The 12,114-nt window shown below is 38.5% G+C and overlaps 1 protein-coding gene across 1 annotated transcript; it reads left to right on the top strand.

The window, feature by feature from the left end:
- Nucleotides 1–6,579: 6,579 nt before the first annotated feature.
- Nucleotides 6,580–8,012, top strand: LOC127901829 (protein STRICTOSIDINE SYNTHASE-LIKE 10-like). The gene is made up of 2 exons (XM_052439835.1): nt 6,580–6,842; nt 7,259–8,012. The coding sequence occupies exons 1-2, from the start codon at nt 6,580–6,582 to the stop codon at nt 8,010–8,012; spliced, it is 1,017 nt and encodes a 338-aa protein (XP_052295795.1).
- Nucleotides 8,013–12,114: the final 4,102 nt, after the last annotated feature.

Genomic DNA, 12,114 nt, shown 5'->3' on the forward strand with positions numbered 1-12,114 from the left:
TAACTCGAGGTACCCGACGGATCAGATGTAAGAGAATCCTCCGAAAATATCCGCCGTGAGAAACGTCTCCATCTTTGAAAAGATATTATTCGATTTTTTCAGAATTAGGAATCAAGAACGTCATACCAAAAGGGGGGGACAGCCGCCTGCTACCTCTGCAAAAAGTGAAGGACACTGTCCCAAGGACAGTGGTCCTCAGCCGCCTACCCGACAGCTACTGCAGAGGTACCCTGGACCACTCTCCAGCGTGCGCCATGTTTCCAAAGGATGAGATACGTCGCGAACATGCACATAACGGCCCAAAAAATCATAAAAAGGTAAAAAGACGTTAGCCAAAAAGGGTACGCCATATGGCAGCTGAGGTACTCCATATATAAAGGTGCCTAGGTTTTATTCTCCATCATGTTCTCACTCACTACTAACACTCACACTCCAAAAAATAGCTTTTCTTCAACCTTAAACCCTAATTTACAGAGGGCTAGCCAGCTCTCTTTACCATTAAAGCTTGAGTTTGCTAACTTGAGCGTTGGAGTGTGAACGCCGGGGTACCCCGGCTTCACCTATAACCTCTATTTCATTGTTTTGCAGGCATGGAGCCCATTTCAAAGGACACCTCTCTTAGTTCTAAACCTTTCACCATTGTTACCACTCTCTCTCCCTTTCTCACCTCCCCCAAATCTTAGATACACCGCACCGCACACAATAAACTAGTAAGGTACCCCATCTCCCCTAAAAATATAAATTCATTGTTCTAGATTGATTTGACTTTTCCTACCCCAAAATCAGTTGAAAACAATTGGCGCCGTCTGTGGGGACACGCACAAAAAGCCTCCTCTACGGTTACCAAACTAGTTGTTGTGTGTACTCCAATACATGGCACCCAACGTACCTCCCGAAGGTTTAATGGGGGATCCTACAAGGATGAGAGATGACAGCAGTAGTGAAGGTAGTGATCCCGCGAGAAGGGTAGCCCGCATCAGTAAGAGCAAGGGTGTCAAGCAATCAACGGGTGTTCGCCAAGAAGAAGAACCTATTTCACACAAGCGTTTTGAGGATCTTGCCCACGCAATACTTACGGCGGTCGGATCTCGGGCACCCGAAAGTTCACTTCCACCAGTGACGCTAGAAGCTCCACCACCTCAAACGGATGACCAAGCTATGGTCAGAAGAGGGGTACCCGAGGCCAGCAAGCCAAAGCCTAGGCCATCGGGTACCCGTTCTAAGTTTCAAACCATGGGGTCCTGCGACGAGCGTTCCACCGCCTCTTGCAATTCCCGCAGTAGCCAGGGTACGAGGCGTGCAAAGCGTACCCACGAGGATCTCCGTGAGAAGTTAAACGCCAAAATGGCTTCTCAAATGGCGGCGACATCATCGAGTACACCGAGGGTATCCCTCGAACTTGTGGAAAAGATGGAGAACCTGGAAGCCCAAGTGAAGCTCCTCTCCGAGAAGAAAAACATCACCGCTGCTCCAACGCCAATGACCTACCAATCGCTATTCACTATGGAGATTAGGACGGCAACTCTCGCCGAGGCGTTTGCCATGCCTCAGATACCCCAATACTCGGGTACCACTGACCCCTCGGAGCATGCTGAGCTATACCGTGACCAAATGCTTATCAAGGGTGTAGATGAGAGCGCCATGTGTAGGATGTTTACACACACACTCACGGGCCCCGCGAAGTCATGGTTTCGCTCTTTGAAAGTGGGTAGCATATCTTCCCTACACCAATTGTTATCCAAATTTACTAAAGAGTTTTCCTACGCTTCCACTCAAGATAGAGTAGCCTCCAAACTTGCCTTTATCAAGTACGGGGAAGCCGAGCCTTTGGCGGAGTATGTGAGTCGTTTCCACCAAGAGGTGCTACGAACCGGAGCATTTGGAAACCAATACACATTGACCCATTTTGAAAAAAAATTACGGTTGGGCAAGTTATGGCGTTCTTTTCAAAAGAAGTGCCCACTTTCATATGGGGAAGCCCGTTCCCAAGTGTTGCAGCAGGTGGAGATGGAAGAGAAATGCCAATTGAAGCACCAAGAAGATAAAGCCGATGTTACAAAGAACAAGGAGAAGCCTAAGACGATGGAGGCCCCAATACCGCGGGTACCCCGAGCACGGAGCCCTCCACGGGTTGCCCCGCGGGGATGAGGGTATAACGTTCAGGGTACCCCGAGGGTACCCCAACCTCCAAGATCGCCACCACCGGATCAGCGAGAGCCACTACCGAGGCCTCGGTACAAATCTTACCATCCACTGAATCGATCCCCAAAGCAGATCTTCTACCATATTCGGGATAGTGGCCTCCTTCGTCCTCCTAAGCTAATGAAGAAGTACCCCAATATGAAGCATAGCTTGAAGTATTGTGAGTTCCATCAGGACTTTGGTCACAGCACAACCGAGTGTTTTACCTTGCGAGAGGAAATTGAATCTTTGATTCTTAGCGGGTACCTCAAAGAATTTGTTGCTGGCATGAGAGAAGCTCAGAAATCCGCGGAGCAAGATAAGGGCAAGCGGGTAGCTGATGGCAGTCCTGAACGAGAGGTACCCCTGGGATATAAGAAAGGCGTATATGTCCAAATGATCATGGGCGGGCCGACTTTAGCAGGCCAATCTAGGAGGGCTATCAAAGGCTATGGTAGATCGTTGTCGATAACCACCAATATTAGCAAAGAAGTCAACCTTAATGAATGGGGTACACCGAAGGTACCCCACCATCCCCCGCCTATCATTTTTACAGAAAAAGATGCGGAGGGTATCTCGTACCCCCATGACGATGCCTTAGTAATTACGTTGAAGGTTGCCACCGGTAAGGTAGCAAGCACTCTTGTAGATACCAGCAGCTCCGCTGACATCATTTTCAAAAGTGCCTTGGATCAAGTATTGATTGAGTCGCCAAAGATCACCCCCTATGCTACTCCTCTTATTGGGTTCGCCGGAGATATGGTTATACCAAAGGGCATCATTACGCTGCCTGTTGCACTTGGTAAGGTACTTCACCGTGTTGTTCATATGATTGATTTTCTTATTGTAGATCACCCAGGTGCCTACAATATTATATAGGGTAGGCCGTTCTTAGTAGCAACTAAAGCGGTGGTATCCATGCACTACCTCGCCATGAAAGTCCCGGCCGCCCAAGAAGTTATCACTATTAAAGGGGATCAGCAATCTGACTATACTATGCTTGACTTTCGGAGTATGTAAAATTGATGGGGTTTTGTTTATTTAGCTTGCTGAGTGGTTTATCTTGTTTGGGGATAACTCGTTTAGCATGTATGGTGAAATGAAAGTATACGCAACTAAATTGCTCTAGTCGGCAATAACCTTCTAATATTGAGTGAGATCACCATGTGACAATGCTTTAATTGCATGGCATCTAAGATGCGATTTTGCTAGATTGTTTTTATGTAGGCAATACATTCTAGTGTTGGGCAACACCCTTCTAGTCTTCGAGCGACTTCACCAAGTGACAATGCTTTATTGGCAGGGCATCTAAAATGCAATTATGCTAGGTTGTTTTTATATTTGTTTCAACACTGTATGCACCGTGTGTCTTTGTATGTATGGGCTTTCTTAAATATGAGATTGTTTCTTTCTAACCTCTCTCATGCTACAGAAGGGGGTTGGTATTATGTTATTATCGTCTGATTAAATGTCCATTCTTAATTGTTTATTTGGGCAGATATACTCCTAGCACTTCTACAGTCACATATAATTTGAAATCCAAACCGCAACAAAATCTAAAATGGCAGAGAGTAGTGTTCAAAATTAGCGGTTCTGCGCTAGTTGGGAACTGCCATAATTGCGACCCCAAGGTGCAATTCTTTTGCCCTCTTTTAAGTATAAGTTGATGTGGTTTAAATTTTGCGAATAAGGAAGTATTTAGATGTACAATTTATTTGCAGTGTGTTATGGTTGGTTTTACATGGGGAAACCGTTTTACATATGGTTTGTGTTATTAGGTGGTGATGCAGATATCCAGGGAAGTAGCATCAGCCTGTCGTCTTGGGGTGGAGGTATTGCCTAAACTCTCTTTTACATGTTTTAATTGTTCAAAATGTTCCTTTATTTGTGTTTTTCTAAGTTTAGGTTGTAGATGCTCATTATTAAGTGACCTTTAGGTGGCAATTGTTCTTGGAGGTCGAAACTTCTTTTGCGGGGATTCATGGCTTTCTGATACTGGCTTCGATAGACCCACAGCTTATCAAATTGGGTAATTTCTATGTTATTTATCTTGCATTTAAACTTCCATCTCTACCTTTCAATTATAGTTGGAGTCTATCTTGTTGACTGTAGAGTCTGTGAAGAATTAGGATGTTTTGTTTATTATGTTAACAGACCATGCTTATATGGTCAGTATAGATTAGGAATTCTTGTTATTATGTTATTATGTTGACCATGTTCATAATGGTCATTAAAGAGTTAGGAAGTTTTGTGTATTATGTTACAAAGTTCGCAGTTCTATCCTCATTTTCTCCCATTTTATGCTTATATTTCATTGATGCAGCGTTGAAATTGAATTGCTATTATATTGGATACTGAATTTATCATCTGGGTCAGGCCTTGGATACCTTTAGTGCTGCTCTAAGTGATCCATACAGTTGTAGGTTGCTTATATCTCTTCCCAACCTTATAATGCCTTTTGCAATGTGACCGTGATTTCACTTCAGAATGATGGCAACGGTTATGAATTCTATATTGCTTCAATCAGCCTTGGAGAAGCTGGAAATTAAGACGCGTGTTCAAAGTGCATTTGCTTTGCCAGAGGTTGATGAACCATATAGCAGGCAAAGAGCCATCCGACATCTTGAAAACGGGAGAGTTGTGATATTTGGTGGCATTGGTGCCGGCACTGGAAATCCGGTTTTTACCACTGATGCTGCTGCTGCTCTTAGAGCTTCTGAACGTAAGCTTGTACTACTTAACAGCTTTATTTCATTCTCTTGTTTCTGTATATAATATCACTCGCTGTAATCATGGTCTACTGCCAGTACTGGTGTTCTTTCTCCTTTTACCTGTTTGTGTGGAGCTTTACTTGGAAAATAATAATGACATGCTTTGCATATTTTTCATGTCAGTTAATGCGGATGCAATGGTTAAAGGTGTAAGTGTCAATGGTATATATGATTCCCACTCAGGTAATGGCCATGTAGTACCGGAACACATATCTTACAGGGAGGCAGTCTCCGGCAACTTTACGTCCATGGACACAATGGCCATTACATATTGTGAAGAGAATGGGATTCCTGGTTGGTATTTCAAGTGCATTATGTGGAGGCCAAGTGGGCACGTTGATTGACCAATCAGGAGGAATTAGTTGATGCAAAAGAAATGTCTGCTGGATGTGCTTTGAGGCATGATGTCAACTTCATGGAAGTACAGCAGGTCCAGTGTCAAAAACATGTATATATTGGAAATTTGAAATGCAGCAATCGCAATCGAATGCATCACTTTGAACTCGCTACTGTAACATAAATGACTGAGTTTGGAGCATGTCCCTGTGTCACATGTAAATCCTGTAGTAGAATTAGAACCTACCCAATAAATGATGAAGAAAAATGCTGGTTTCAGTAGGAAAGTTATTGCTTCAACGACCCTCCCAGACGTTTCTTTCTTTGTTAATGTGCAGAGTCATCTGCTTTTTTAGGATTTTTAATGTGATTATTTAGTTGTCACAAACTATTTACTCTTCTTTGAGTGACTCCAAATCATGGGTGTCATGTTGCTTTCACCTTTCAGTTTTTCGAGAGGATGCGATAAGCTAATTTTCATGTTGAATTGTAACCAAATATCTTTTTTTTAGGCTGCCGTTTAACAAAACAAAATTGGTAAATAGACAAACCCCCAACCTGCTCTTTTCCCGTAAAGGTTTGGTGAGTAAAGCAAGATCTAAACTGGGATTAAGGAATGCTATTATGGGATAGAATATTTATACAGTTCTTCTTGGGTTAAGTCATAGGGTAGATATTTATTTATTTTTTATATTTTAACAATGCAATAAACCACATTTTTCTTTTATTTTTTGCAGAAAGTGCATAAAATGAGTCGTTTATTTTTATTAATTTTTTCGTAAATTAGGCATATACTCAAAAGCCTGTACACAAACTAGCAAGACGAAGAAAATAAGTTTTGTTTTCTTTTATAAAATATTCAAAATCCAATTAAGGAGACAAAGACTTTATTTACCATCATACTTTCCTTTTCTCTATAATATAATGAATTCTTCTTGTAATGCTATGTTAAATTATAATATGGTCTACACGTACTGATAGGGCGATAAGGGATGATAAAAGAAAATAAATAAAATAATTTAATATAATAATTCCTATTTTAATAGGATTTATCTGCTTTACAATTTTATATTGTTATTGTTTTGATTATCCTAGTCTAGTTAACATTTGAGTTTACATTCAATCTGAATCTGTATCAGTTAAATAAATCAAAATCCTAATAGGTTTGAGTTTACATTCAATCTGAATCCGTATCAGTTAAATAAATCAAAATCCTAAACAGAAACCTATTAGGAAACAACGAGTATAAGTAATCACAACTACAAACTTACACTACTCTCACATTGCGATAATGAAAAACTCTCTCCTCATCATTTTCTTCTTTCTTGCCCTTATGCTTTCTCCTAGTTTCGGCTTACCTTCTAATGCCGGCAGCAGCCGCAAAGGCAATCACCATCTTAAGCTTCAGCTTCCAGCCGGAGTAGTTGGCCCCGAAAGCCTTGCTTTCGACTGCAATGGCGAAGGGCCGTACGCCAGTGTTTCCGACGGTAGAATTCTCAAGTGGCAAGACTCAAAACTTGGTTGGACTGAATTTGCCATCACCACTCCATTCAGGTAAGAATTCGTATATATACATGTTAGTATGTAATTTATATCATTGCATGTTATTGTGTTTCAAAAAATTCATGTACATAGAAAAGGCTACGGTCGCATGTTATCGTTTTATATATACCCTACTATTATACAAATTTGAAGGGTCGAAGAGTTCTTATTAGATTTCTTTAAAATTGAAAAATGAAAATTACTCTAGCTAGGTCAGACCTCGAGTAAATAAATATATTGTCGTTTCGGTTTGAAAACACTAACATCTACGAAACACTTCACTATCTTATGTGCGATTCTTTTAACATCAGATATATTACTTTGATTTATTTGTATGTGCAATTTAACTAAATCTAGTTTACGAATTATTAATTTATTTCTTTTCAAATGTACCAACGGAATTTCAAATTTGCATGCGATTTGATTAGGCGGCTAAGGAGGATATGTGATGGCACAAGCAGCACGATTTTAGAACCCTTATGTGGGAGGCCGTTGGGGATTAAATTCAATCCTGTTACATGCGATCTTTACATCGCTGATGCATACTTTGGCTTGATGGTCGTCGGGAGAAACGGCGGCCCAGCGAAACAACTTGCTTCTTCAGCTGAAAGAATTCCCTTTCGCTTCACAAACGCCTTGGACATTGATCCCAATACCGGCGTTGTTTATTTTACCGACAGCAGCATGTACTTCCAAAGAAGACAGTACCCTATGCTGATCGAAAGCGGAGACAGAAGTGGAAGATTATTGAAATACGATCCTCGCAACAAACAAGTGACGGTTTTACGAAGGGGCTTAGCATTTCCAAATGGCGTCACCCTGAGTAAAGACAAATCATTTTTACTGGTTGCTGAATCAGATTCAAGGAGGATTCTAAGGTTATGGGTTGAAGGTGAGAGCGTTATATATTCTCCGCAACCGTTCGCTCAAGTTGCTCAATTTCCGGACAACATCGAGACAGACAGGAACGGAGACTTTTGGGTTGCATTAAACACTAAGAGAGGAAATGACAAGACAGATCTTGTGGCGGTAAAGCTTGATGGCAGCAATGGCAATGTCCTTGATGTTTTAGAAGGAAATAAACAAAATGCACTTGATTCTGTTAGCGAAGTCGAAGAACATGGTGGATATTTGTACGCGGGATCTCCAGTGCAGCCTTACGTTGTTGTAATCAAGGCTTAGCTAGGCTTGATTCTTTTTGGTTCTTTTCATTCTTCTTTGTTCTTAACTTCTAACAATACAATAAACTACAGTTTTCTTTTTTCTTTTTTTTTTTAATTGCATAAAATGAGTCATCCGTATTTTTGTTGAAATTTGCTTTAATTAGGCATATACGCATGAAATAAAAGCAAGCATGAAACTGTCATCACCATAAAATTGAGTTCAAAATAAATTCAGAAAGTTGATTATTTGAGAATCTTTATAGGAATTGGTTGTTTTGGATCTGAAAGTTGTTTATTTGAGAATCCTTATAGGAATTGATTATTTCGGATGCTAAAGCAAATCCCAAACTTGTTGTTATGATTATAAAACTCTGCTTTTCCGTAAACAGAAGAACCTAAAGTGCTAAACCCATTAGCATCTAAATTATATTCTGTCTCTGTGCAAAAAGTTCAAGAAGTGTATTCAAAGGTCTCGTCTGAATTTCATTTGAGCGAGTTGATAAGAATAATCAAAGAAACGCATACAGTCTTAATCTAAAGAAACAGTAATAATGAAATGAACTCAACATGCATAGTAATGTAGTACAATGCGGAGCTACCGAATAAATGTAACGGCTATTATCAATTTCCATCAAAGAGCTGATTAATATAAATGTTGTTCTTCCCATTTTACAACTTTTATTTGGACCCTTCTATCCTTTGATCTTATCCTTAAGTTGGAGAGAACTCATGGCCCTCTGCTGAGTCATAAATCCATGTCATGTTGCTCATCACTAACGGCAGAGAGCAAAGCACCGATGATATCGTTACAAGATATTCATTGAAACAATTCGTCGAACAGTTTGATTTCTTTAACAAACAGTTGCCTCTACTCATTGCAGAGCAAGAAAATATTAAAATAATGAAATAGATCATTTGGATTACATAGGAAAGGCTAGCAAGCAATTCATTGTTAACTAATACTATAATTAAATAATAAAGAAACAATTAATATTATACCGACTGATTAACTTGAGAATTCTCCTACTCTCCGTTTAATATCAATGGCCTTGACAGCAAGGCAGTTTAACAAAAATAATTTAATAAAAAAACACCCACAGCACTATTAATATTAAGCAGTTGCGTAGCACAGTCCCACCATCTTAGCAGCAAATAATAGTGTTCTGTCATGTGACACAGTTATGGGTCCAAAGTGAAACTCTTAGTGATCCCACAATATAACCTCTTAAATTTAATATTAAAAATATTATTCGGTCCTATTATCTATATATCTATATAAAGTTACGACTGCTGATGTGATATCACCATTCCTCATCTTTTTATATTCTCTATTTTCTAAAATATTGGTGGATATTCTTTGTACATGCTTCTTCATCTTTTTATTTAAATCCAACAATATGTAACCATTAATAATAATTAATTATAAGTCTTTTGAAACATTTATTTATTTTATTATACTAGCAATTAAACTTTAGTGGTTTAAAATACATCAATTAATTAACATAGGAAGAGAAGTTTTTTCATCTTCCCTCAACAATGCTACTAAAGCCTAATTTTAATGTCATAATCCCATATTTAATTATGCAACCTTTTATTTAATGGCTTTTGACTTCTTCAAACTCTCTAAACACTAAATATTTAAGATTTGTTGTGTTTGATTTTTTTTTTTAATTATTTAACCAACATCCTCTTTAGAAAAATTCTTATATTTTATTGTTTGATTTTTTTGAATTTTTGGTATTGTGTGCTTCATGGAGTACTTTTTGCTTCATGAGTTGAACAATGATAAAGATAATTGGATGATAAGGGTTAAGCTTTGTAGGATGTGAGAGTCTACTAATACTAAGAAGAATAGTGAATCTTTCTATTTAAATCCAATAATATATAATCATTAATAATAATTAATTATAAGTTTTGAAACATTCATTTATTTTATTATGCTAGTTCCACCATATGACAAGCCACCATCAAACTATCCCACTACACATGTTACCTCCCCCCCCCCCAACAAAAAAAAAAGATCCATTAAATTCAAGCCATTAAAGGCCTGAAGCTAAAAGGAGTTATAGAGATTTACAACCATTGTTTTTTCTCTCTTTTTTTTGTTAATAAAATGAATTCTTCCTGTGGTAAGAACCAAACCAAAGGAGTGGTCTGCATAAAATAGAATGATAAAGAAGAATAAGTAAAATAACATAGGATAGTTTTAGATTCTTGTATTTTTGTTGTTTTCATTACGCTAGTTTAACTAACGTTTGAGTTTACATTCAATCCGAATCCAAACCAGTCAAATGAATCAAAATCTTAAGTAGAAAATTATTAGAAAAAACCAACTAAAATAAATACCAATTTATATCAACGCCTCACAATTACACAATTCAAAAACTTACTTCTTTCGATTGCAATAATGAAAAACTCTCTTCTCATCGTTTTCTCTTTTCTTGCTCTTACTATATATATATTCATAGTTTCAGCTTACCTTCCAATGCTGGCCACAGCCGCAACGGCAACCACCATCTTGAGCGTCAGCTTCCGCCCGGAGTAGTAGGTCCCGAAAGCCTTGCTTTCGATTGTAATGGCGAAGGGTCCTACGCCGGTGTTTCCGACGGTAGAATTCTCAAGTGACAAGGCTCAAAATTTGGTTGGACTGAATTTGCCACTACCACTCCATACAGGTAAGAATTTGTTTATAACGTGTGTGTGAATTTGTTTATAACATGTGTGTGTGTCTGATTTATATTATTGTATTATAGCATGAATTTACATGCACGCTCGTTATTGTGTTGTCCTATTATGTATAGCAAAGGTTATTGTTAGGGTAGCATTTTTACAGTGCTTCCTGTGCTGTTATAGCAAATTAAACGTCAAGAAGAGATTCTTAGGGTCCTTTAAGATTGAAAAAGAAAAAAAAAAAAAACTCTAGGTGAGACTCTAACAAATTAATAAATAGTCGTTTTATTTTCAAAATACTCTCTAAATAGATATATAGCATTTCACTCTCTTATGTCCGATTCTTGTAACATCACATATAGGCTAGTAATGTTGTTAAATTTCTAAGATATAGATAGACCTCAAGCAGCTTTAGTTTCACCCAAATGTTCACTCATATGATAATTACAATGGCATAGAAAATGGAACAAAGGAAAAAGAAATAAGAGTCTCACCATACATATTCTTTGCGCTTACAGGAATTTTTTATGCATTTTCTTCAGTTATGCTAACGGAATTTCAAATTTGTATCTGGCTTAATTAGGCGGCCTCGGAAGATATGTGATGTCTCGACCAACACAACTTTAGAACCTTTGCCAATGTGCATTAAATTCAACCGTGTAACATGTGATTTGTACATAGCTGACGCATACTTTGGATTGATGGTCGTCGGCTCGGCCCAGCGAAACAACTTGCTCTTCAGCTGAATCTCTTTTTGCTTTACAAATGCTTTGGGCATTGATACCCCTACCGGAGCTGTATATTTAATTGACAGCAGCATGTACTTTCAAAGGAGGCAATATTCTATGTTGATCGATAGTGGAGATAGAAGTGGGAGGTTGTTGAGATACGATACTTGCAGTAAAGTGCTGACAGTCCTACAAAGAGGCCTAGCATTTCCAAATGGCGTAACCCTAAACAAAGATAAATCATTCCTACCAGTTGCTGAATCGAATTCGATGAAGATTTTAAAATTTTGGATTCAAGGTGAGAGAGTTACATTCTCTCCGCAACCTTTTGCTCAGCTTTCGAAATTTCCAGGGTTAGCGAAGTTGAAGAACATGATGGATATCTGTCTGCAGGGTCTCCAATGCAGCCTTTCGTTGTTGTAATCAAGGCTTAGCTAAACTCGTTTATTTATTATGCATTGATTATTTGTCGTTCTCACATTTTGACAATACTGCAATTTTCATTTAAATCTTTTCAGGTGCATAAAATAAGTACTCTGTATTTTTATTGAAATTTTAATTAGGCATACATGGATGAACAAAAACCAAGCAAGAAATAGGCACCACCAAAAAGGAACCCAAAATGTTAATTACCATCAGCAGTCGCACTTACTCCTTGCACTGGGGAGTCGAGAACAAAATTTATCTTCAATCTAAAAAGTGAGCAAATTTTGAAACCAGAAC

Source organism: Citrus sinensis, chromosome 4, assembly GCF_022201045.2.
Source record: "Citrus sinensis cultivar Valencia sweet orange chromosome 4, DVS_A1.0, whole genome shotgun sequence".
Lineage (NCBI taxonomy): Eukaryota > Viridiplantae > Streptophyta > Magnoliopsida > Sapindales > Rutaceae > Citrus > Citrus sinensis.